The sequence below is a fragment of the Kogia breviceps genome, chromosome 8, assembly GCF_026419965.1.
Source record: "Kogia breviceps isolate mKogBre1 chromosome 8, mKogBre1 haplotype 1, whole genome shotgun sequence".
Classification (NCBI taxonomy): Eukaryota; Metazoa; Chordata; class Mammalia; order Artiodactyla; family Physeteridae; genus Kogia; species Kogia breviceps.
Genome location: NC_081317.1, coordinates 54,414,036 through 54,442,017, shown reverse-complemented (window position 1 = coordinate 54,442,017; position 27,982 = coordinate 54,414,036). Strand labels below are relative to the sequence as shown.

At 39.7% G+C, this 27,982-nt stretch overlaps 2 protein-coding genes across 7 annotated transcripts in view; one reads left to right on the top strand and one right to left on the bottom strand.

Moving 5' to 3' along the window:
* Positions 1-9,072, top strand: part of DENND4C (DENN domain containing 4C) — a 144,367-nt gene extending 135,295 nt beyond the window's left edge. For all 6 annotated transcript variants that reach the window (XM_059072930.2, XM_067041432.1, XM_059072932.2 and 3 more), the window contains 3 exons: positions 3,853-4,003; positions 5,508-5,572; positions 5,815-9,072. In XM_059072930.2, the coding sequence (XP_058928913.1) occupies positions 3,853-4,003; positions 5,508-5,572; positions 5,815-5,951 (353 nt within the window). In that variant the 3' untranslated portion in view covers positions 5,952-9,072. The remainder of the gene's footprint in view (positions 1-3,852; positions 4,004-5,507; positions 5,573-5,814) is intronic.
* A 281-nt stretch (positions 9,073-9,353) lies between these two features.
* RPS6 (ribosomal protein S6) lies at positions 9,354-14,009 on the bottom strand. Its single transcript, XM_059072940.2, has 6 exons — positions 13,898-14,009; positions 13,243-13,374; positions 12,514-12,724; positions 12,182-12,328; positions 9,607-9,764; positions 9,354-9,488 (listed from the first exon to the last, which is right to left on the bottom strand). Exons 1-6 carry the CDS (start codon positions 13,901-13,903, stop codon positions 9,393-9,395), a joined length of 750 nt encoding a protein of 249 aa, XP_058928923.1. The 5' UTR covers positions 13,904-14,009; the 3' UTR covers positions 9,354-9,392.
* Between the last annotated feature and the right edge of the window lie 13,973 nt (positions 14,010-27,982).

The window sequence follows — 27,982 nt, the reverse complement described above, 5'->3', positions numbered from 1 at the left end:
GCCTGCGCTCTAGAGCCTGTGTGCCACAAATAATGAAGCCCGCATGCCTAAAGCCCATGCTCTACAACAAAAGAAGCCACTGCAATGAGATGCCCGTGCACCGCAACAAAGAGTAGCCCCGCTCGCTGCAACTGGAGAAAGCCCGTGCGCAGCAACGAAGACCCAACCCAGCCAAAAATAAATAAATAAAATAAATTTTTTTTAAAAGAAAATATATTAAATTTCAGTAAAAACGGTGAGTTTCTGTGGCATTTGAGCTACAACTTGCTGCTCGCCACCAGCCCCCAGTCAAGGGCTACAGCATCTCCCTGGGAAAGACAGGTTGCCAGCAGTTCTTATCCTCCCAGCCCTATTCAGTTCCAGGAGACAGGGAGGCTCACTTCCTCCACTCAGCCCCCATGCACTGCCAGCTTCAGCAACCTTCGAATACTGGGTCTCTGATTGTTCTCACAGCGTCTTGCTCATAAGGGAGAGGTTTTATGCCAGGAGAGGCAAGTTAAAAAATCAGAGGCAACTGCATCCCTCCAGTACCCCATTCACAAAGCAGGGGAATCATTCAAAGAGAAGGGCCACTGTTCCCAGCCCCAGCTCCAGAGCAGTGGCTGAGAGACAGGCCATAAGAACAGAGAGCTCTGAAATTCTCCCCAAAGGAAATGACTTTATTTGGGACAGACTGTGGAGAAGTTCAAGCCGGAAGGCACTCTTGGAAAGAGTGGAGATTTTGGTGAGAAGGCCAGCATTACCCTGATACAAAAACTAAAGACATCATAGGAAAACAAAACTAAAAATCTGTATCACTTATGAATATAGACATAAAGATCCTCAATGAAATACTAGCCAACCAAATCCAGCAATTTAGAAAAGTGATTGTACACCATGACCGAGTGCTGTTTACCCCAGGCATGCCGTGTTGGTTTGAAAATCAATTAATATAATATATCATATCACTAAAATATAAAGGACAAAATCCATATGATCGTCTGAATAGGCACAGCTAAAGCATTTGACAAAAATCTATTGCCCTTTGTTAAAAACACTCAACAAGGGACTTCCCTGGTAGTCCAGTGGTTAAGAATCCGCTTTCCAATGCAGGGGACACAGGTTCGATCCTTGGTTGGGGAACTAAGATCCCACATGCTGCGGAGCAACTAGGTCTGCGTGTCACAACTACTGAGCTGGTGTGCTCTACAGCCCACGTGCCACTAGAGTGTCCATGCACTGCAACTGTGGAGCCCACGCTCCACAACGAAAGATGCCACAGGGAAGATCCTGAGTGCTGCAACTAAGACCCAAAGCAACCAAAAAAAAACGACCAAGCTAGGAATAGAAAGGAACCTCCTCAACCTAATTATGAGCTTCTGAAAACCCACAGTTGATATCATTTAATGGTAAAAGACTGAATACTTTCCCCCAAGTACAGGAACAAGACAAAGTTTTCTGTTTTCATTATTTCTTTTCAACACTGTACTGGAGGTTCTTGCTAGAACAATTAGACAGGAAAATAAAAGGCATCCAAGATGGAAAGGAAAAAGTAAAACTACCTCTATTTGAAGGTTATGTCATCTTACATATAGAAAATCCTAAATTAGAAAATCCTAAACTACCTCTATTTGAAGGTTATGTCATCTTACATATAGAAAATCCTAAATTAGAAAATCCTAAGGAATACACACACATACCCCCCCACACAAAACATATGGAACTTATTTATTAAATAAGCTCAGCAGAGTTGCAGGATATAAGATCAATGCATAGAAATCAACTGTATTTCTATATATTTCCAATGAATAATCCAAAAATTAAGAAAATAATTCCATTTATAATAGCATTAAAAATAATAAAATACTTAGGAATAAATTTGATAAAAGAAGTATAAAACTTATTGTACTCTGAAAACTAAAATTATTGTTGAAAGAAAGTAAAGACCACCTAAGTAAATGGCAAGAAATCCCATGTTCATGGGCCAGAAAAGTTAATAGTTAAGATGGCAGTACTCCCAAATCGATCTATAGATTCAGTACAATCTATATCAAAATTCCAGGTGGCTTTTTAATAGAAATTGACAAGCCTATCCTAAAATTCATATGGATTTTCAAGGCACCTAGAATAGCCAAAACAGTCTTGAAAAAGAAGAACAAAGTTGTAGGACTCATACTTCTGAATTTGAAAAACTTACTACAAAGCTACAAGTAGAAAACTGCCATAGGATAGACATATAGGTCCATGGAATAAAGTTGAGTTTCCAGAAATAAACCCTCACATGTACAATTAACTGCCTTTCAACAAGAGTGCCAAGGACCATTCAGTGGGTAAAGAATAGTCTTTTCAACAAGTAGTGCTGGACAACTGGAACAACATGCAGAAAAAATAAAGTTGGATCTCTTCCTGGTTCACTGCTAATTGGAATAAAAATAGTACAGCTGCTTTGGTGTAAATAGTTTCACAGTTCCTCAAAATGGTAAACAGTTACCATATGACACAGCAGTTGCACTCTTAGGTATACACCCAAGAGAAATGAAGACATACATCCACATAAAAACTTGTACACTGTTTTTAGCAGCATTTTTCTTAATATCCAAATAATGAAAACAACCTAAATGTTCATTTTAACTGATGAATGGATAAAGTATGGTATATCCATACAGTGGAATATTATTTGGCAATAAAAAGTAGTGAATACTGATACATACTACAAAATGAATGAATTTTAAAATATAGAAGCAGCCACAAAAGAGAACATTAAGTATGATTCCATTTATATCAAACAATCAGAATAGGCAAATCTGTAAAGACAAAATTAGATTAGTGGTTGCCTAGGGCTGAGGGGTTGGGAAGATAGAGTGACTGCTAATAGGTAGATTTCTTTTGGAGGAAATAATAATGTTCTAAAATTGGTGATGGTTGCCCAACTCTGTGAATTAAGGAGCAGTAGTGAAGTTGCATATTATATTTGGGTTATGCTCTAAAATCACAACATAACATGAAAATCAAATCTATTTAGCATGTAGAAAAACTATGATCAAAACCCACAGCAGCCAGTATTTCCTCTTGTATTGTAACAGAGAACTTTGCTATTTCTATGGTTTGAACACAAATGAAATATTCCTAGTTGCCTTTATTAAGGGGCTGGATTGTATGAAAATTACAGTAACTTGCTTTATGACAGACACTTAAAGTGAGGCTGACTGGGAACTTTTGGATACATAGTTCCATCTCAAGTAATGTGGGTGTAATAAAATTGTATGGCTGCTGGGATTACCTACGGTATTCAAGTTTTCCCTTTTTCTGGGCCAAGCTCACATTGTTGATTTTGTGTATTTTTCATGTTACTGTGATTCAAGTATACCACTGAAGCACTTTTGTAATATATGAAATCTGTATAAATATTCTTAATAATTCTAGAATTACCCCTGTATCAATTAGGATTATATGCTACTGTATTTAATAGAAAACAGAATCTTAAACAGGTAAAGATTATTCTCTCACATGAAGAATTTATGAAGTAGATACTCCAGGATTGGTAGGCAACTCCTGTCATCGGAGACCCAGGCTCCTTATGCTTTGTCTGCTTTTCCATCAGGAAAGATTCATGGTCACAGGATGGCTGCTGGAGTATAAGATACCACATTCCAGCCTCAAGCAGGTAGCCCTAAGTTCAGGAAAAGGGCAAAGGGACAGGCCTCTCCTATCTGAAGAAAGCAAGCAAAATATTTTTTAGCTGGTCACATTACTACATAATTTTACTTGTGATAGGGAGGTGGTGTTGAATAAAAAATGATACAAATCTGAAAAAAAACTTCTTTAATAATCAGAGTGACTAAATGTATTCTTTTACTGTGTTCTTATTATTAGATTCTGAAAAGAAATTGTCTCTCCTGTCAGAGGAACAACAAGCAACAAGCGCTTTAGTAGAAACCATCAGGCAGAGTATTCAACATAATGACGTTCTTAAACCCATCAACCTGCTTTCACAACAAATGAAGAGAGACATGAAAAGACAAAGGTAATAATCCAGTATTTGGTACTTGATGCCATTCGAAATAATTTCATGTTATTTTAAAAATGATTTTTAAAACTATCTCTAGTTGTAAAAGAAACACATACTCATTGCAGAACATCTGATTGTCTTAAAAAGTTCTACCCAAATGCATTCATACTTGATCACAAATGTAATAAAAATATCTGGGAAATAGATTAAACTTTAGGAGGTAATTCAGTTATGTCTAAAATGTACTGAGTCTTTGTGAAAACATTACTACTATTCACTGGAAACCTATAAACGTGTTAACATTGATGTTATACATACGTACGGCTTGTTCAGGTCCTGTCACGCATCTTGATCTTGTGAGATGTAAAAAAATATATATGGGTTTAGGAGTAGAAACAATTTAGGAAAATGATGGAAGCAATGAATTACAAATGATATGGAGCTATCCTGATCCTCTTACTATTTATTGTCTGTTAACATGCTTGGATCAGTACTCATCCCAGTCTCAGCATAAGTGAATTTTGTGGTGGAAGCTTCAGAGAGGCATAATATAATACTTTCTATCAAACATAAACAGTGTTTCCAGGTGCTCTTCAAGTTTCTAGTTATTGCATCTTTGAAGATAGTCTCAGAAATGATAGGATAAGAATTCGTAATGAAAATGGATAGATCCTTCTATAATCTCAACAGTTGAGGTAGACATTATCTCCTTCACAGGCTAAAGAGCAGCCACTTTCAAGTATCTGTAGTTGAAGGACAGGGAAGGAATATTAGAAATGACATACTATGGCTTCTGAAGCTTCGAAAGAAAGCTGCCTGGAGCATCATCAGAATCAGCATTACTCTCTAATTTTTTTTTCTGTAAATACTCAAATCAGTTCATAAGTTTCCCCTTTAACAAATGAGTCACGAATCTCATTTTTAAGGTTTCATTTGTAACATTTTTATGTTCGCACATCAAATAAAGGTGATTTATCCTTTACTGTTGGGTTAAGTAGTAGAGACCACACCATCTTTCATACTGTTTGTGTCCAAGGGTTTTAGACCCCTAACTTACTTAGAAATTCATCTCTTACTTTGTCATGTGGCAAAAGTCTGCTTTTGTAAATCTGAATTAGAAATTAGAATTAAGTTACCTATTATATTGCTAAATAATTACAATAAAGTTAAAATAAGCCATTTTAAATTATTTCGAATGTGAAGCTTTATGCCCATTAACTTTTAACTTTTTAATTTGAAACATAAGTTTGCAGGAAATTGCGAAGAAGTACAAAGAGTTCCATGGACCCTTTACCCAGCTTCTCCCAAAGGTGACATCTCATAAGTGTAGTGTAATGTCAAAAACAGAACACTGACATGGATGGATACATTACTGTTAACTACAGAACCTAATCTTTTTTTTCTTTTTTTTTTTCAAGTATAGTTGATTTACAATGTTGCTTTTTCACCATTTAAAAAAACCTTCATAGGGTATTTTTATGCTCTTTGCCCATTAATTTTAAAAATATTTGTTTTATAGGAGTTTATACAGAGAAATCCTCTTCTTATCATTAGTATCTCTTGGAAGAGAGAATATTGATATTGGTAAGTTCGTCAACTGGGGATTCCTTAAAGGGGGTTTAAGTCTTATTTCCTAAAAAAACTTAAAATTCTAATTGGTATGGGCAGATACTCCATTTGCCTTTAAAAAGATTTCTGCCTTTAAATATGCAGTTTAAATATGTATATAAAAATGATCTGACTACCATTTTTAAATGCATAGCTTTTATTTTATTATTTATTAATTATTAAGAAATACCAACTGTATTTTTGAAAATATCTTTCAGAGGCTTTTGACAATGAGTATGGACTTGCATACAATAGTTTATCTACAGAGATTCTTGAAAAGTTGCAGAAAATTGATGCTCCACCAAGTATCAGTGTGGAGTGGTGCAGGAAGTGTTTTGGAGCACCTCTCATTTAAATAAGATTCACTAGATTTTGGACACAGAACTGGGGGAATAGATTCAATCTGGAGACATTCAAGGTTTGTTTCAAATTACGAATTGGTGAAAACTGAAATGAAGTTATTTTGGGGACAATAATGAAATGTAATTCATACTGAATCATCTCAGAAGGTAAAAATGCCACTAAAATGCCCTAGGGTTTACTGATGTTGAAGATTTACAATTTCCGAACTATTTTTATCTGCTGAAAATTGGTTTTGCATTTCGCAGTATTTGTAGCAGTTTGATAATGAGAAACCATATTCATTCTTGGCGTTTTGTCTATATCTGAAGCTACTGAGTTTAGGGAATGGCAAATTAATGTAAACTTGCCTAACCCCAAAACAAACGAAATCTCAATTATAAGAGCAACTATTTGTGTATTGTGTATATACTTGTGGCTGTGTAGGTGTGTATCTACTCAGCCATATTATATTTATTAAAATTCTTAGATTGCATGTTGCAATAAAGTTTTCTGAAAGGGGGTCTCCAACTATTAAATAAATGACTACTACTAAATTCATATGTAGTCATTAATCTCAAAATACCTGAAAGTCTGATAACTGCCTTGCCTTTGACTTTAAAATTAATATATATTTTTACCCTTCATGTTATGTATTAGCTCCCTTAATGGATTGTATCTTGAATATCCAGTTACTTCCTTTCATCCTCTTCCCAGTATCATGTTAATTTGCAACAGCTTTAAAATTGGAATAAATCAGCCAGATAGTTTAAATGAAATTAATCAGCTTCATAATTTACAAAATTAAAATTCTTGTGTATGTCTTTGGGCCTGAAATTGTTCAGGCACATAAAAATTGTTGCTATTGGTCACTTTTAAAAAACCTGTGGGATAACTTGCACTGCACACAGAATTTTATTCTTGTATAAAATTTAGATTTGTACACTTGTGCATTTGTAAATACTATTTTTTAGGCTGAATCAATTGTCTTAAAACGTTAAAGCTATTAAACTTGTTGCCAGTAGGTTTAAGAAAATCATGACCTCACATGCCTCACTCTGACATTTATCATGCCTTTCGTTAAAACATCCCTTAGGGACAGTAAATTTGCCTTACCTCTCTGCATGCACGGTTTGAAAAGCCAATGATTGTGTGCTCGCTTTTACAGTAATTATGCAGATGACTAAATCAGTTGGTAATTATTTCCAAATGGTACAGTTAATAGCACACATCTCCTTTCCACCTATAATCTTTAAAAAATTGTTACTATACCAATCTTCCAACATTTCAGGGTTAATAAGACCTATGCAGAATCCTAGTTTCAATTTATTGTGAAAGTGGTAAGTGAATGAACTTGTCAGAAACTGTGTACAATTCTCATTGCCTTAAAAATGGATCTTTTGCACTGTCTCAGAGAATATATTTTTGCAACTTAAGACTTGGTACTAGTTTTAATACTTAACACTTATTGCCCCAACAGAAAGTTTGGAATTACTTTGCATATAAAAAATCAAGGTTGAATAAAATGAAAACTTCTCAAGTTTGCTGTGCTTGTCTTACATTTTTAAGGCTCCTGAAGTGTGTACAGTAATTCAAGCTTTTGTGATCTTCAGAATTCCAGTATTGTCTGTTTTCCCACTTCTCTGTAGTTCTCAATAAGTCTTGAACTAAATTACCAAAGCACTTTCCACTAAAACAACCCTGTGATGAAGATCTCCTTACACATTTAAGAATATTTTGCTATATCAAATTATAAAATTTCTAATAGCTTTTTAATATTAACCTAAATAACTTAGCCATTATATATTTAGAAAGCTTAGCCTGTGGCTGTCATTTAGAAATTGAGACTGATTTGTATTAAAATTGCTTAAAGGCCTTTTCTTGCACCTACCACAGAAAGGGCAGTAAAAATTTATAGCAAAAACAGACAAAAAAAACCACCAGATTTCAAATCATTATCTATAGATTTAGAAATATCTAGAATGACTATGAGACTTAAATCCTGATTAACTTCTGAAAGCGATCTTTCACATTACTACGGATTGTTTAGCATAACCTTACACTGGTTTTAGATTTGGTATTAACTGCATTTCACAGATTGATTATAGCAACCTGCATAGTTAATGAGTTAACAATCATAAACAAGTCTGACATACCTTTGGGATATTCAATTTTTGCCCTTTTCATTTTTGGTATACACTAGTAATATAGGATTCAATGTCTTTGCAATGTTAAACTCATAAATCTGCCAGATTTCATAAGCTAGTATAGTCTAAGCCCACCTTACCTATCTGTCCACCGCAGTGACTGTACTCCTCAAAATAAGAAAGCAGGGTGGTTCTCATGTTTTAGAATTCTGGGCTTACACCAGGCCTGCCTTTTAGCCTGTTACCCTCTAGGATTAAACTGTAGTGTCAGTCCTTCTGGCACTGGGTATCTTTTTTTAAATGCTGTAAGTTCAACTTCTATCTTTGTCAACTGCCAATTAAGACTTTTGTAACTACTTTAACTGAAGCACTTATTCAGTCTCTACATGTTACAGCCACTTGAAAATTTTACTCACCTGTGGTTAATATATACTCTGGCAAAGGAGCACCTTTTAAAGCCTAATGTGCCTTCTTTGAAGACGCTTCTAGTCTATAGGTTTGAATGAAGGTTCGAACTGCAATTACTATAGAAACCAGACATAGTACATTAGAAAAAGTATACTTTGGGGAATTCCCTGGTAGTCCAGTGGTCAGGACTCCACACTCTCACTGCCAAGGGCCTGGGTTCAATCCTTGGTCAGGGAACTAAGATCCCACACCCACAAGCTGCATGTTGCAGCCAAAAAAAAAAGGTATACCTTCTCTGTGCATCCTTCACTGATGCAAGTGTTTCTAAAAAGGTACAGTCAACTCCTTTGCAGTGTGAAATATAATAAAAACCAAGTAGAGTTGAAAAGCTTTCTGTTAATGCATTAAATTTGCACTGGTTTTAAAAGCTTTGTCAACTATTTAAAAATGGTATCCATTAACTATGCTTTTAACAAGTTATCCTTTTTACGTATGACAAATGTCCATCTTCACCAGGGCACTTTTCATGTACCATGTATAGATCTTTAAGAAAAACTGTTATTCCTCAAAATAAAGTGTATCAAAGATTAATAGTCCTAGTCATTTATTTCCCCTGTATTGTTCCATGCCTTGCTAAAAAGCCAATGAACAAGCTGAGTCCTTTCCTGAGCCACCCACCAAAGAGAAACTGTCCTGGTCATCTCTTCCACTATCACAGTTCAGTCTCAGTGTCTGAATCTGAAGGATTATCACTTTCAGGTATCTCTTGCAGACTTTATCCACTACTAGATTATACAGTACCTCCTCTTCTGTAAGTTTCCCGACCTTCATTTATCATCAATTAGAAGTCAATAAAGGAGATGTGATGTCTGATCTTATTTATTTGTTACTCTTAGAACATCTCATTTTTGACTGGACTCAGACTTAGAAGTGGAAGCTCTCAGAGAGGACAGCCTCCGTCTCTTGGCAATCTGTTCCTGGCGTTTTTCTTTGGCCTCCTAAACCAAACCAAAAAAAAAAAAAAAAAAGCACAGTTAAAGCTTACCTGGATTAAAAATGCAAATCCAAAGCCACGCCTATCCCCCCCACTCCCCAACACACACACTGAGGGCTTACCTTCATTCTCTTGGCCAAAAGTTTAGCATATTCTGCAGCCTCTTCCTTATTTTTCTTAGTACGCTGTTTCTTCAGGGCAATTCGTCGACGTTTGTGTTGCAGAACACGTGGAGTAACGAGACGCTGAATCTTGGGTGCTTTGGTCCTAGGTTTCTTACCTAAAAATTTAGATAATGACTCAATCACTTCAATACCCCCCTTGTTCAATAGGACCCATATTTACATTTTTAAAGCATTAGAAACAGATTCAAACTCAGTAGCTCATATGAAAACTTATTTGTATGAGACAGTTTACTAGGGACCAGTGTTTTCCTATACCAATAGCTTGGATGTCAACTTCAAGATCATATGTAAATTCAGCAAAGTAATAGGTTACTTTGCCGAACAGTTGGAAGTCATACCCCATACTTTTTTCTGTTCACTTTGAGTTCCCTTCCACAATTACATTGTCTTGGGAGGACATCATATCTCTCTGTACCGTAAGACATATGAGCATTATTTTAAAACAGTATTAACCACATATTTACCTTGTCATGAACTAAGTAAAGCATTAACTGCTCTTTGAAGTCCCAATTAGTGCTCAAATTTCTATGTTCCAAGACAGAGGCTGCTTATCTGGAGTGAAACTTAACATTAGAATGAATGAATAAACGAATGAATGTATTTATTTGTTTGTTTGGTGGTGCTGCCCGGCTTGCAGGATCTTAGTTCTCCAACCAGGGATTGAACCTGGGCCAACATAGTGAAAGCAGAGTCCTAACCACTGGGCCACCAGGGAATTCCTGAGAATATCTTCATTTAGCCTGCCTGATTTATAATCCAAAATCCTCTGGATTATAAATCTGCTTCAGAACAGGAAGATGCAATGATTTTAGTTTGTGGACAACTTCTGGGAGCAATAAATGCTTCAGATAAATATTCTAAGACTAAATGCTCAGTTGTTCAGGTTCTGCTAATAAAAAAACCCCTCTGGAATTATAAAGAAAAAAGAACCATTTTAACAAATGTCTGTTAAGTAGCACTTAGTACACTAATGATATTTCCAGGGGCACAACTACAGGGAACTACCATATTATCTGCCAGTTACTTCACTGGCAGTCATACCTGGCACACAGTAGGTGTCCAAACATTTCGTATAAGTGACCAATGAGCACTTACCATATACCAGGTATTAGCTTATTTAAGCCCCCAGTCCTGAAAACCAAAACCCAAGCAAAATTTTTCAGATCTGTCAGGAAAACCCAACCCAGAACTAACATGCTGTTTATTCCAATTATAAATATTCATATAATTTACTACAGAAATTTCATTACTGAGCATTGCTGCTGCAGACCTCACTAGTGATGGGTTATGTTGCCTAATAAACATTATACCTTCTTAAAATATAAAACACAAGGTTCCTAAAAAAACTAAAAACTGAGTTCCCATATGATCCAGCACCCCCACTCCTGGGCATATATCCAGACAAAACTATAATTCAGAAAGATACACGCCACCCCATGTTCATAGCAGCACTGTTCACAATAGCCAAGACAGGGAAACAACCTCAATGTCCACCGACAGATGAAGGGATAAAGATGTGGTAGGCATATACAATGGAATACTACTCGGCTACAAAAAAGACATAATGCCATTTGCAGCAACGTGGATGGACCTAGAGATTACCATACTAAATGAAGTTACAATAAGACACACCATATGATATCACTTACATGTGAAATCTAAAATATGACACAAACAACTTTACGAAACACAAAGACTCACAAAGAACAGACTTGTGGTTGCCAAGGGGGAGGGATGAATTTGGGAGTTTGGAATGCAGATGTAAATTATTATACATAGAATGAACAGACAAGGTCCTACTGCATAGCACAGGGAATTATATTCAATATCCTGTGATAAACCATAATGGAAAAAAATATGAAAAAGAATTTACATACATATAACTAAATCACTTTGCTGTACTGCAAAATTAACACAACATAGTAAATCAACTACACCTAAATAAAATTTATATACATATGAAAACCACAAACACTTGTTCCCTGGTATTCTGAATGAAGTTTCTTTCTAACTTCTAATTCTCACAACTCTATTGCTATCCACATTCCAGCTGAAGTAAATGAAGGCCAGAAGTTAAAGCAACTTAAGTGGATGAAAGCATGTATTTCTTTGGTAAACAAAAAAATTAGAACCACTGATATGGAAAGAAAGCAAGTGTGTGTGGGGGGGTGAGAGCACATTCAATAACAACCCCAGAGTTTTCTGTCATTCTTTCAACTCCTAACCCCAAAGCAACGAACTTAAAATGTCTCATAAGTTATCTCTGAACGAACTTATACATCAGTGACCCAAAGGCAAATTTCCAAGAAAAATTCTATCACTCTAGAGGGCACTGGATATAATAAGGATTCATACCAACTGCACATCTTGACCCTCTCTCTCCCCCACTATTTTCCTAAAAACTCAGATTCTAGGTAACTAGTAGGCCGATTTTTATCTTCTAACATGCACACAAAATGCTATGACGAATCAATGAAATTAAGCAAGCCCTAAACTGCATAATCCCCCATACCTTCTTTGTTTAGGGGCTTTCTCACAACATACTGGCGGACATCATCTTCTTTAGAAAGATTGAAAAGTTTGCGGATTCTGCTAGCTCTTTTGGGCCCCAGGCGACGAGGCACAGTAGTATCAGTGAGTCCAGGAATATCCTTCTCCCCTGAAAAAGAAAAATGAACAGATGTTTTAATTCAACAAGCTCCTTACAACCAAGAACCCTAAATTGTTCAGGCATTGCTAAAACAAGTCCACTGGTCAAAACTGTGGATACTGCAAATCAGTCAATCAATCGACAATCAGCTTTAAATGTGTGGACAAAAATTAACTCAAGAATAAAAATCTCACCTTTTTTTACAATGACCAAATTGAGAACACTCAGATTGGCATCCACAATGCAACCCCGTACAGATTTGCGCTTTCTTTCTCCAGTCCTCCTTGGTCTGTAACAGGAATGCCCCTTACTCAGTAGCAGGCGGACTCGGCCATGGGTCAAGACACCCTGCTTCATGGGGAAACCCTGTTTGTCGTTCCCACCACTGATTCGGACCACATAACCCTGGAAGAGAACACAATGACACATTACAGAACGAAAGACTGTGACATCCAACAAGTACACTTCATTAAGACCAATTTGAAACTTAATAGCTCTCTCTGGTCACTAAATTTTGTCTATACTTCCAATTTCCCAAGTTCAATTAGCTAAGTCCTTTCAATCAAGTTACTTCTAGCCGATGCTTTACCAGCGTTAACAGCTCTTGGGGGAGAAAGACTATGTTAAGGAACAAAGCATCAATGAACCACAAATAAATCAAAAACCACCCTTCTTGGCACTTTTCAAAAAAAAGTGGAGACCATTAGCTTGCAGGGCAAAAACTATATATTTTTTCATGAACATAACCCTGCCAGGTGATAGCTCCACGTTATAAAGTGACATCTGGAAGTTAACTAAACCCAAGGTCAGAAGACAGAACCGAGTTTGAAACCCATTACATTTACCAATTACCAACAGCGTTTACCATCTCTCTCTCAAATATTCTAACAATACAACTCGGCAGTCCGGCAGGCCACTTTTACCTTCCATTCTTCACCCAGAGCGTCAGCAGCAACTTCTGTGGCCATACGCTTCTCATAAAAGGTACGAAGTTTTCGTTCATCGTCCACTTCAATGAGTTTCTGGCAGCCAGTGGCCGGGAAAGATATGTTCAGCTAAAAATTAAACGGGGGGGGAAAGAACTTCATGAAAATCGCAGAATCACTACAAAGGTTACTCCACTGCAAAAAGCCTTTCCTGTCACCCACACACAACTAACAGAATATTTGATACTACTCACTAAAGCATGTGTGTACATAAGACTGCGCAAAACACACTGCACTAAAAGTAGAACACATCTTTCAAGCCTCGCGGAATGACGCCGGGGCGAAGGGCGCTGCGCAGCCGTTCACCCTCTCGGAGTAAGAAGCCCGACATATTTGCCGCCAAGCGGGCAGCAGGGCCGCCTCTATCCCGGCTGCGGGGCAGAACGCCACCATGGCGCTCCCCGCCCGGCGCAGCTCCAGCTGCAATCGCTTGCCATCCGCTCTCCCAAGGAGCTCCGGCCCCAAAAGAGCGCTCCTTCTCCTGCCTCTGGCTCTTCTCCATCTAGAGCCAGGATTCTGGGGCGCAGCGCCGTATTCTGGGGCTCGAGCCACGTTACTCAAACCTAGCACAACACCCGCCACCAGTTCCCACCTTCATTCTGAAGCCGCCGACCGCCTCCGAGGCGCCACGAAAAAGAGACCGAACTTCCGCTTAGCCCAGGTCACATAGCCTTTTCCAGTTCTCGCGAGACGGTCAGACGCCTGGGATACCGGAAGTGAGCGTGGGTAGGCGGAACTTCCGGGGGTGGGGCTAACCAGTGGTTGGGAGGTAGAGTTGGTGGGCGGTGTTAGTGAGGCGGCCCAGGTCTAGTTCCCAAGATTAGTCTCTCCACTGTTTGTTCTTTCTCGTAGTTCTGAGTCAGAGAGCAATCGCGGTCGGTCCCGGCCACTGCTTCTGATGACACCAAAGAGGGAGAGCGGGATCGGAGTTCAGCTCTCCTGGGCTGTCTTGTGCCTCAGCCGCAGTCCGAAAATTTACATTTTAGGAGCGTGCCCTGCCCTGGTTTCGGCCGTTCAGAACACGACGCCTTGAAAGCTCTGCTTTGCTTTTTCCTTAAATACTCGATCATCCGCTTGTCCTCTAACCGCTGCAGTCATCGTTCTACCACAGAATGGTACACTCAGCCACCCTGTCACCTAAGCCAAAAACCATAATTACTCCAAGTCCTGGTACCTCCTAAATAGTCTCCCTGCTTTCTTTCTTGCCCCTGCGATCTTTTTAAAACGCAAAATTCTATCACTCCCTTGCTGTAAATGCACCATTTATTTCCCACTACAGTTAAATACTTTCCAAACTTCTTAACCTGGCTTTATAAACTTTCCACAGTCCAAAGCTCACCTATCGCCATTCGTTAATGCCATGCCAGTCTTTTCAGATTGCATGTCCTTCCTAAGAGAAGCCTTTCCTGAACACACAACCAGAAATTGTATTCCTCTCCTCTAGTGTAGCACTATTTCCCTTTATAGTACGGTTTACTCGTGATACATGAATGGTTTGCTTATGGTCTGCCTCCCCTACTAGATGGTAAATTAGGCCAGGGCTCGTGTCTTAACTTCACTGTGGAATACTCAGGACGCAGCAAAGTGTATGGTACTTAATAAGTAAGGCTCAGTAAATATCTATTATATGATCATAAGGCCACCTCTGCTATGTGTTAGTCTATCAGTGTGGTAGTAATGGAGCCAGCCAGCAGAGGGAGAAGGAATGAGTGTATTATAGTAAATCTTGAATCAGCAATGATTCAACTCTTATTAGAAGAGAAAGATGTAGGAAAGAAAGATACAGTGTATCTGATAGCCCTCCAGAACATTCCTGGGAGAATGAGAACCCAGGTGATCTAACTTTGAAGCCCACAGTACCCTGAATCAGTACCCTGAAGGAAGAAACATTTATCATCTATTACATATTTACCCCATATTTTTTCTTCAAGAAAAAAACTCCTGAGTTGAAAATAAACAAAAATAATTTTTACTTTCCAAGATTATTACATCCCATCTTCCATTTCAGTATCACAAAGTTTTGAGTTTAGGCCTGCTTCACATTCAAAGCTGAAAGATTCTGCTAAATCCTGTTCAATCATCTGATGTTAGTGTAAAAAGGTTGGTGAAATGATGCATTTAAATCCTGTGTATGTAATTTTTGTTAAGGTGAAATTGACACAACATAAAATTATTCATTTTTACGTGAACAGTTCAGTGGCATTTAGCACATTCACAATGTTGTGCAATCACCACCTCTATCTAGTGCCAAGATATTTTCATCACCCCAAAAAGAAACCTTGCATCCATTAAGCAATTGCTCCCCATTCCCCCCCTTCCACCAGCTACTGGCAGCCACAATCTGTGTACTGTCTCCATGGATTTACTTACTCTATATATTTCATATAAATGGAATTATACACTATGTGACCTTTGTGTCTGCCTTCTAATATTTTTGACGTTCATCCACGTTGTAGCATGTATCAGTGTTTTATTCCTTTTTACGATTGAATGCTATCACACTATGTGTAAATCACAATTTGTTTATCCGTTCATCCACTGATGGACATTTGGGCTGTTTCCAACTTTTGACTATTGTGAATAGTGCTGGTATGTTTGAGTACCTATTTTTAGTCCTTTGGGGTATATAGGAGCAGGATTGCTGGGTCACATGGTAATTCTGTGTTTCCCAGGGGAACTGCCAAACGATTTTCAGAGCAGCTGAACCATTTTACATTCCCCCCAGAAATGTATGCACTTGTTATTTTGTTATTTTCTCTCTTTTTAAATTATATTCATCCCAGTGGGTGTGAAGTGGTACCTCAATGTGGTCTTGATTTACATTTCGCTAATGACTGATGATGTTGAGCATCTTTTCATGTGTTTGGCCGTTTATATATTTTCTTTGGAGATATGTCTACTCAAGTCCTTTTCCCGTTTTTTGGTTTTTATTTTAGTTCTATTTTTATTGAAGTAGTGGTAGTGAGTTAATATGAGGCAAAGAGTAAAATCCAGGACAATTCCTCAGGCTTTTTTTTTTCTTTTCTAATGTATTTTTTCAAAGACATAAAATTTGCCATCTTAACCATTTTTAAGTATACAGTTCAGTAGTGTTAAGTATATTTACGTTGTAGTGAAACATCTCCAGAGCTATTTCATCTTGCAAAACGGGAACTCTATACTCATTAAACAACTCTTTTCCCCCCTCTCCCATCCCTGGTAATCACCATTCTTCTTTCTGTTTCTATGAATTTGACTACTTTAGATATTTCATACAATTGGAATCACGTAGTAATTGCCTTGTTGTGACTGGCTCATTTCACTTAACCATGTCCTCAAGCTTCATCCATGTTGTAGCATGTGACAAGATTTCCATCCTTTTTAAGATTGAATAATATTCCATTGTATTTACATACCACATTTTATTTATCCATTCATCTGTTGATGAACATTTGGATTGTTTCCACCTCTTAGCTATTATGAATACTGCTGGTATTGACATTGGCATGCATATATCTCTTCAAGACCCTGCTTTCAGTTCTTTTGTATATATACCCAGAAGTGAGATTGCTGGATCATATGGTAGTTCTATTTTTAATTTTTTAAGGAACCTTCGTACTGTTTTCCATAGAAGTTGCACCATTTCATAATCCTACCTACAGTGCACAAGGGCTCTTTTCCTGTATTTGAATTGGCTTGTTATTGAATTGTAAGAGTTCTTTATATATTCTGAATGCTATACCCTTATTAGATATATAATGTCCAAATAGTTTCTCCCATTATGTGCATATCTTTTCACTTTCTTGAGAATGTCCACTGATGTATAATAGTTTTGAACTTTGATGAAGTCCAATTTATCTAATTTTTCTTTTGTTGATCATGCTTTCATTGTCATATCTGAAACAAATCCATTGCCAAATCCAAAATCCCTATATTTTTGTCCAATAATTTTATGGTTTGAGTTCTTATATTTAGGTCATTGATCCATTTTGATTTATTTTGTTAATATGGTGTGAGGTTGGGAGTACAACTCCATTCTTTTGCTTGTAGACATCCAGTTGTTCCACCACCATTTGTTGAAGAGGCTATCCTTTCCCTCATTTAATGATCTTGGCACCCTTGTTGAAAATCAACTGGCAATAGATGTATGAGTTTACTTCTGGCCTCTCAAATCTATTCCATTGATTTATATATCTATCCTTATGCCAATACCACACTGTTGTGATTTGTAGATTTGTAGTAAGTTTCAAAATCAGGAGGTGGGGTCCTTGACTTTTTCAAAATTGTTTTAGTTCTTTGGGAATCCCTTGTAATTCCATATGAATCTTATGCTCGTTTATGCAAAATATGCTCTTGGAATTTTGATAGGGATTGCATTTAATCCATAGATCAATTTGGGGAGTATTGCCATTTTTACAAAATTAAACTCATTAAACTCAACTCATGAACATGATATGTCTTTCCATTTACTTAGGTTTTCTTTAATTTATTTCAGCACAGTTTTGCGGTTTTCAGTATGCAAGTCTTTTACCTCCTTAATTAATTTTATTCCTAGGTATTTTGTTGTTTTGGATAATATATAATACATATATATACACACACATTTATTTATTATATGTATATGCACACATATACTATTTTTTCTGAGCCATTTGAAATTAAATTACAAACACCATGGTATTTCTCTTCTGAATACTTAAGGATGTATCTCCTAAGAATAAGGATATTCCACCACATAGCCTCAATACCATTATCACATGTAAAACTTATTATTTAGGCAATACATTCTACTACACAGCCCATAAAATTTTGCCAATTGTCACAAATCTCTCCTTTAGTTTTCCCTCAAGCCTATTAGAGCCAGGGCCTGGCCCCACCCACCAGCAGATGCGTACCAGCCCCTGGGCCTCCTGGGCCATGTAGCTAGCCACACTGTGACTCACCAGTGGACCAGCAACCACTGCCTGAGGTAGGGTCTAGTAGCCAATCAGGCTGTTGGCCAGCCCCACCTACCAGCGTGCCCAAACAAAGGAACAAAACAAAACTCCAGAAGAAGGACTAAACAAAGTAGAGGTAAGCAATCTACTTGATAAACAGTTCAAGGTAATGACTGTAAAGATGCTCAGTGAACTTGGGAGAAGACTGGATGGATGAACACAGTGAGAAGTTTAACAGAGTAAAAACATATAAAGAACCAAGCAGAGCTGAAGAATACAATAATGGAAATAAAAAATACATTAGAAAGAATCAGTCAATCAATTCATACTACCCAAGGCAATCTACAGATTCAATGCAATCCCTATCAAAATAGCCAAGTCAGGGAATTCCCTGGCAATCCAGTGGTTAGGACTTGGCACTTTCACTGCCAGGGCCCGGGTTCAATCCCTGGTTGGGGAACTAAGATCTTGCAAGCTGCACAGTGCGGCCAAATTAAAAACAAAAAACAACACACCAAAGTCATTTTTCACAGAACTAAAACAAATAATTCTAAAATTTGTGTGGAAACATAAAAGAGTCTGAATAGTTGAAACAATCATGAGAAAGAAGAACAAAGCTGGAGGCATCATGCTCCCTGATTTCAAAATATAACAAAGCTACAGTAATCAAAACTATATGGTAGGGGCTTCCCTGGTGGCGCAGTGGTTGAGTGTCCACCTGCCGATGCAGGGGACACGGGTTCATGCCCCAGTCCGGGAAGATCCCACATGCTGTGGAGCGTCTGGGCCCGTGAGCCATGGCCGCTGAGCCTGTGCATCCGGAGCCTGTGCTCCACAGCGGGAGAGGCCACGGCAGTGAGAGGCCTGTGTACCACAAAACAAACAAACAAACAAACTGTATGGTACTGGCACAAAAACAGGCATATAGATCAATGGAAGAGAATAGAGAGCCCAGAAATAAACCCACACGTACATGGTCAGTTAATCTATGACAAAGGAGGCAAGAATATAAAATGAGAAAAAGCCTCTTCATAAATGGTGTTGGCAAAATGGGACAGCTACATGCAAAAGAAACTGGACTACTTTCTCACACCATATTAAAAAACAAACGCAAAATGAATTAAAGACTTAAATGGAAGACCTAAAACCATACATTTCATAAGACTCTTAGGAAAAAAACATAGGCAGTATACTCTTTGATATTGATCTTAGCAATACTTTTTTTTTTTTTGGATGTGTCTCCTCAGACAAGGGAAACAAAAGTAAAAATAAATACTGCACCAAACTAAAAAGCTTTTGCACAGTGAAGGAAACTATCAACAGAGTGAAAAGTCTGCCTACTGAATGAGAGAAGATATTTACAAACGATATATCCCATAATGGGTTAATATCCAAAATATACAAAGAGCTCATTTAACTCAACATCAATAAAAGAAAGATTAAAAATGGGCAGAGGACATGAATAGACATTTTTCCAAAGAAGACATATTGATGGCCAACAGGCATATGAAATGATGCTCAACATCACTAATCACCAAGGAAATGCAAGTCCCAACCACGATGAGATATCATCTCACACCTTTCAGATGGCTATTATCAACAAAACGACACAAAACAAGTGTTAGTAAACATGTGGAGGGAAAGGAACTCTCATGCACTGTTGGTGGGAATGTAAATTGGTGCAGCCCCTATGGAAAACAGTATGGAGTTTCCTCAAAAAAATTAAAAATAAACTACCATATGATCCAGCAATTCCTCTTCTGGGTATTTTTCTAAAGAAAACAAAAACACTAATTTGAAAAGATACATGCACTCCTATGTTCACTGCAGCATTATTTACAACAGCCAGGAATTGGAAGCAACCCAAGTGTCCAACGATACATGAATGGATAAAGAAGATGTGGTATATATACAACGTAATATTAGCCACAAAAAGAATGAAACCTTGCCACTTGCGACAACTTGGATGGACTTAGAGGGTATCATGCTAAGTGAAATGAGTCAGACAGAGAAAGAGAAATACCATATGATTTCATTCTTATGTGGAATCTAAAAAACAAAACAAATGAACAAATGCAACAAAACAGAAACAGACTGATAGATACCGAAAATAAACTAGTGGTTGCCAGAGGGGAGGTGGGTAAGAAGCATGAATGAAATAGGTGAGGGAGATTGAGGTATAAACTTCCAATTATAAAATAAATAATTCACAGGGATGTAATGTATAGGAAATGGAATATAGCCAATAATATTGTAATAACTTTGTATGGTGACAGCTGGTAGCTAGACTTATGGTGATCATTTTGTAATGTATAAAAATAGCGAATTATTATGTAGTACACCTGAAGCTAATAAATGTTAAGTCAATTACAGATCAATAAAAAATTTACAACATTCACATAGACATCAAAAGTTTATAAAAGGAATATTCAAAGTATTAACATCAGCAAGATGGCTGAATAATACTTTCTTGCTCATACCCCTCCTACCAACAACAATAATTCAGCATCCATCAGGGAAAAAAGTGCCTTTGTGGCAGCTTTGGGACCCAGGTAGATTGTGAAATCTTGATGCAGTCCAAGACCAGGAGAGAAATTTTGAGAAGGAAGGCCTGAACCCAGGGTGCTGACTTCACCCGTCACAGACCCAAAACAGCTCCACATCTGAGGACTCAGCTACCACCCCATTTGGCTTTGGTTCTGTCACCAGCACCATATGCTATGGGACCCAGGAGGAGTCATGCCCACCCATGCTTTGGACAGTAGGCATACAGACCTCAGTCTTGGTTATGGATCCTGAAGTGGCCGGTGAACTGGCTCTAGCCACTCTCAGCTGTGATCCGAGACCCCTTGTAAGTAAGCCTGTCAAACTCGGTCAAAGTGTAGATTTTGAAATAACTTTGAACTGGGCTCCAGTCCGTCTTAGCCACAGTCAGCGAACAGTACTGCTGACAGAAGGACCGAGCAGCAGACGCTCATGAAATGGCCCTATACTTTGTTCCAGTCCCTGTGGCCACAGCCGTGGAGCAGTCCAGCCCACCCAGGGCCCTGGCGGGAGACCTGCCAATCCATGCCTCCGGAGCCAGGTCTGCAGACCTCAGTGAAACCTGAAATAGCCCTGGGCCTCGGTTTCAGCCCTTCTCAGCCACAATCCAGAACCAGTCCTGCCCACCCAGGGATTCATCCAATTACCAGGTGGGAACTACCTCTAAGCACCTGGTAATAGGCTGCTGTCTGAGGACCCAACTGTGGAATCTGAAGCAGACCCTTCTCCCAGCACCACCATATTGAACAAGGTACTGGAGGCAGTCCCTTACCACTGGTGACCAGACAGGATCCATGCCTGCCCCAGCCCCTAATAACATGCCCGCCAGCCACGGACCCCCCTGGAGACCCAGCAACATCACATAACTGGCTCTAACCCAGCAAGACTGTAATTTTGAAAGTAATCTCATCATCCCTGGGAACTGACAGGACCTTGAAGAGATATCTGCACCCACACATTCATTGCAGCATTATTTACAATAGGCAAGACAGGGAAACAGCCTAAGTGTCCATTGACAGATGAATGGATAAAGAAAATGTATCTATTGGGAATTCCCTGCCAGTCCAGTAGTTAGGACTTGGCATTTTCACTGCTGAGAGCATGGGTTCAATTCTTGGTCAGGGAATTAAGATCCTGCAAGCCGTGTGGCTCGGCCAAAGGGGGGGGGGGGGAAGACAAGAAAATGTATCTATATGTAATGGAATATTATTCATTCCATAAAAAGAAGGAATTTCTGCCATTTGCAACAACAGGGATGGCTCCTGAAGGCATTATGCTAAGTGAAATAAATCAAACAGAGAAAGACAAATACTATATGACTTCACTTATATGTGACATATTTTTTAAAAAAGGAGAGAGAGAGCTGAACTCACAGAAATAGGATGAGAATCGTGATTGTCAGGGGCTGAGGGGTGGGAGAAAATGGTGTTAACACTGAGTGTTAATCGTCTATGGGATATACAAGTAGAGATATCCAACAGGCTGTTAGGTATACAGGTTTGGAGGCTCAGTGTTTGACTCAGTGAAAAAGGTGGTTTTGAGAGGGGGCCCATGTTCATTTGCTAGGGCTTCCGTAACAAAATCCCACAAACTGGGTGGCTAAACAGCAGAAATTTATTTTCTCACAATTCTGGATGGAGTTAGAAGACTGAGACCAAGGTGTCAGCAGGATTGGTTTCTTCTGAGGCCTCTCCTTGGCTTATAGATGGCCATCTTTTCTCTGTGTCTTCACCTGGCCTTTCCTCTGTGTGTGTCTGGGTCCTAATCTCCTCTTCTACTAAGGACGCCAGTCATATTGAATTAGGGCCCTTCCTAATAACCCCATTTTAACTAATTACCTCTTTAAGGACCCAATCTTCAAAATACAGTTATATTCTGAAATACTGGGGGTTAGGACTTCTACATAAGACTCTGCGAGGGACACAATCCAGCTCCTAACAGGGCCCAAAGGTAGTCTCTCAACCATCAGGAGCCTGACTAAACAGAATAGAATTTGTATTCCATAACACCGAGTTAAAGTAATCCTGAAAGCAATCAGTAAAGGTAAAATTTCTCCTAACTCACTGAGCAAGTGAGTTTTCCAAGTGTGTTTGGGGAAGGAGATACTTTCCAAAGGGAGGTATAAACACAGGAAGGAAGAGAGGTAGTAAAGGGAGGAAATGAGCTTGTGCCTTTCAGGAAGCTGTCTCATATTTGGCTCCAGTCAAGAAAACAGGAAAGAAAGATCATTTAGACAGAAAAAACTAAATTTCAAGGGCAATTTCTCCTCATAGGAAGAGACTAATTTTAAAACATGCCATGCTGTGTTTGGGAAAGGAAGTTAAATCAAAGAAGTGAAGCTAGGAAAACTCCTTGCCAATATTTCTGTAACTATATCCAGGAGAGAATTACAATGGATTTCTCACCCCTTGGGTCAGGGACTAAGGGCTGTTTTTGCAGTGTTGTGGAAAACAAGCTCTGGCATATGTTTATTAAGTATTTGGTGGTGGGCAGGAAGGAAAGGAGATGACAGGAAAAATGCAAGAATAAATCTTGTTTTGTTATCAGATCAATTCACTCTATGGGGCAATCTTCTTTTTGTCCCATGTATTTTCATTCTTTTTTTTAAAGTATTTATTTTATTTATTTTGGCATGGAAGATCTATTAGTTGCGGCATGCGGACTCTTAGTTGTGGCAGGCACGTGGGATCTAGTTCCCCGACCAGGGATAGAACCCGGTCCCCCTGCGTTGGGGGCACGGAGTCTTACCCACTGGACCACCAGGGAAGTCCCTGTTCCATGTATTTTCAGTCTTTAATAGCTATGTGACCTTGGACAACTTATTCATTCTCTTGGTTCCTTAGTTTGGCCATCTGTAAAATGGTGGTAATAGCTTCCTCACAGAGTTCTTGTCAGGGATAAATGAACTGATACATGAAAAAAGTTAAACCTTTTCTGGGTGCACAGTAGACTCTCAATGAGTGTTAGTTATTTTAATCCCCTGACACCACATCATCACCTGTCATTACCCATGTCCCTCTAACTTTACTCGTGTCACCCTCACTCCCAGCAATGCCTTCCTTTCCCCTCTCCCAAGTTGTGCTTTGGGTAGGCTTTCCGTGAGGGCTCCAACCCAGACTGACCTTGCTACAGGGAGGGGATCGAAGGCTGAGCTTGGTGCTGAGGTGCTGTGGATTGATTCAGATGATGGACAGCCTTGAGGAGGCATACCAAGAACATACCTTCTGGGATCAGGAACTTCAGATGGCAATTCTAACAAAAACTGGCACTGGGGTTCCAGGAGTTTCTTCCATAGGTGGAAGTTGAGAGTGGAATTTAATCTAGTCGAGGACATCATCCAGTAGGACACCACACAGACACCAGAAGCAGCAGAGGGAGGGCAGGGAGAGCTGTGGCTCAGAGACAGCCTGGGCCCCATCCACTTCTTGTTCCTAATTGACTGGCTGGAAAGGTCACCAGGATGAAAATCCATGAGTTGTTTGTAGTTAGTTGATATCTGCAAGGAGATGCCCAAAATTATTCTCTAAAATTGTCGCTGCAAATCCTGGCAACATTTTCTTCAAAATGCTCATCGTAAAATACACTAGAAACTTTTTCATGTGAAGAGAAATCCCAGCCCTTGTGGTAGGTTCACTCATTTTGGGAATCATCAGATATTTCTAAGAGGGTCAAGCATCCCTTAACTTCTCATCATTTGTTCCCCAGGCTGCATTGCTAATGAAAAAGATTAAAGATCTGTGGCTCTTTTTGGTGTCTAGTCTGCAACCTTCCGGGCAATGACTGTCTCCATCTACAGAACATACTACATTTTAGATTCTTGCCTCCAACTATTAAAATGATCAGAGAATTTAGTTTAAAAAAAGGATGATCTTCTCATTGGCTCCAGTCTTCTCCACTTTCTTTAAAGCCCTTGATCTCTTACCTGGACCTCTTTCTTTCAGTAGACAACGTATCCTGCCACTTTTCTCAGAAGTATGAGCTGCTTCAATTTTTCTCTCACTCTCAAAATGTGTCCAGACATTCGTATATATACTCCATATTCCCTTCTTTCTTAGCATAGAGTTCTGTTAGGACACTTAGTTTTAAGTCACAGAAATCCTATCCAAATTAGCTTAAGCAAAAATGCAACTTCACTATAAAGGTTCCAGGGTATCTTGGGAACATTTGGATGTAGCTAGATCCCTGGGCAGAGCTGGAGCCAGGGACTTCTTTTCCATCTGGACTGTCTCTTATCTATACAGTTCTCTTTGGAACTGCTTCATCATTCTCTTATGCTGTGTACCAGTTCTGCCTACGTCTCCATCCACTGGAACAAGTTACCAATAATGCCTCAGTTCAAATCTCTATTACATCAGGCAGCCAGATGGAGCTGGAAGAGCTCCATTCTGATTCCAAATTCCCATGGGTGCATTCTGATTAGCCAGCTTGAGCCAAGACCCACTCTTGGACCAATGAACTCTAGCCACGGAGTCGGGTCACAGTGTATTGCCACGGCTGTTCCTATGCTAGCCATCTGAATGGAGGTGAGGGCAGCAGAATGTGGGAGGTGGGCAGACCTCACTGAAGAGGCAAAAGGTCCCAGAAAAGGAGGGGATTCTGGGACAAAACAACACGTGTTTATTGCATGCTGTCCCTTCTCTCCAGGCAAATTGCATTCCACCTCTTTGCAGCTCCTTCAGGATCTGGTCTCATTAATCACTTTTTTTTTTCTTTTACATTTTCAATCTGTTTCTCTACCTGGGCGTTAAAATTTGCTCAAGGCCCTCCTGTACTAGCGGACCATCCCATATCCCTTCTTCAAGCTCCTGGCCAGTTGGGTACCATTTCTATCTACCAAGTAAATTTCATCTACCCTTTACTCACATTTTACCCCAACCTGGCCTCCTCCCCTTTGACGCCTGCTGCTTCCATTTCCCCAAGGTGCTTCTTGGTGTTGGAAGGGCTGAAGACAAGGCAGAGAGAAGGAAGCATGAAGTGTATAGGCCACTGTGAGTAGGTGTGATGTCTCTGACGTGCCAGAGACCCCCTCCTGGCACATCTCAGTAGTCACAAAGCCTAGCCCCAGGGGGCACCCTGGACTGTGAGGTGTGACGCCGACCAGTCCCTGACCTTTCGAGCTTCCTAGTTCCAGAGAATCTGTGGCCACAGCACCACCTGGACCCCACCCAGGCTGTTGATAGCTTGTTTACCAAAGCCTCCCTTGTTGAAAGGGCCTTCTCACGCAGGGGCCTGAGAGGGTACCCTTCAGGCCACTTGCCGTTCGCTTCCTCAGGTGAGGGTAACCTCTCTGCTATGTCTGTGCCCTTGGGAATGAAGGGGACAGGGTACAACCACAGGTTTGACCGAAACTGCTGCTTTAAGGGTACCCACTAGTAAAGACCTAACCCCCCAGCACGTGTTCCCCAAGCTGACTTTCTGGTGCTCTCGGCTACATGGGTGCTTATGGGGACACCCCATTTAATGAAGCTCTTTGCTGGTTTAATTTTTTTCAAACTCTTTTTAAAAATTAATTTATTAATTTATTTCTTTTTGGCTGTGTTGGGTCTTCGTTTCTGTGCGAGGGCTTTCTCTAGTTGTGGCAAGCGGGGACCACTCTTCATCGCGGTGCGTGGGGGGCCTCTCACTATCGTGGCCTCTCTTGTTGTGGAGCACAGGCTCCAGACGCGCAGGCTCAGTAGTTGTGGCTCACGGGTCTAGTTGCTCCGTGGCATGTGGGATCTTCCCAGACCAGGGCTCGAACCCGTGTCCCCTGCATAGGCAGGCAGATTCTCAACCACTGTGCCACCAGGGAAGCCCTCAAACTTTTTATTATGGTAAATTTTAAACACATACAAAGTAAAGAGACTAGTTTTATGTGTCTACCATCCAGGTTCAACCACTCGGGTTCAATAATAATCCATTTAAAGTGACTGTTGTTCCATCTGTACCACCAAACCAACACCTTTCCCCATAATCTCAAAGCAAATCTCAGATATATTTTGTCTGTAAATATTTCGGTATGTATCTCTAAATAATAATGTCCCTTTTTTGTTTTTGTTTTGTTTTGTTTTCTGGTTTTTGGTTTTAGTCCTATTTATTAAGGTATAATTTACACGAAGTAAAATTTTCCTGTATAAGGTACAGTTCTGAGGTTTTAGAAACTCATTCAGTCAGGTAACCACCACAATCAGGATACATGTCCCTTTGCAGTGAACTCCCTCTCCCATCCTCAAGCAACCACAGATCTATTTTTATTCCTTAGTTTTGCCTTTTCCAGAATGTCATAAAAATGGAATCATAAAGTATGTAGCGTTTTGAAGAATCACCTTTTAAAACATAATCATACTATTACCACACCTCCTCGGTCAGCAATAATTTCCCCAATATCAAATATCCAGTGTTCACATTTCCACAATTGCTCTAAAAAACATCTGTTTATACTCTGATTTAGGATCTAAACAAAGGATTGCAACTGGTTGTTATGTCTCTATAGACAATCTATAGGTTTCCTCCCCATTTTTTGTTTTAAGAAATGAGGTTGTTATGAAGGGTTTCCCTCAATCTGCATTTTATTGACTACATCTGCATGTTGTCATTTCTTCCATTCCCAAAGCCTTGTTTCTAAAATACAGCCCAGAGAAAACTTCAGGAGGAGCTTCAAGATGGCGGAGGAGTAAGACACAGAGATCTCCTTCCTCCTCACAGAGACATCAGAAATACATCTACACATGGAACTTCTCCTATAGAACACCCACCAAACGCTGGCAGAAGACCTCAGACCTCCCAAAAGGCAAGAAACTCCCAACGTACCTGGGCAAAAGAAAAAACAGAGACAAAGAATAGGGACGGGACCTGCACCAGTGGGAGGGAGCCGTGAAGGAGGAAAGGTTCCCACACACTAGAAGCCCCTTCGCGGGCGGAGACTGTGGGTGGCTGGGTGGAAGCTTCAGAGCCACGGAGGAGAGCACAGCCACAGGGTGCGGAGGGCAAAGCAGAGAGATTCCCGCACAGAGGATCGATGCCGATCAGCACTCACCAGCCCGAGAGGCTTGTCTGCTCACCCGCTGGGGAGGGCGGAGGCCGGGAGCTGAGGCTCGGGCTTCAGTCGGATCCCAGAGAGAGGACTGGGGTTGGCGGCGTGAACACAGCCTGAAGGGGGCTAGTGCGCCACAGCTAGGCGGGAGGAAGTCCGGTTGAAGTCTGGAGCTGCCGAAGAGGCAAGAGACCTTTTCTTCCCT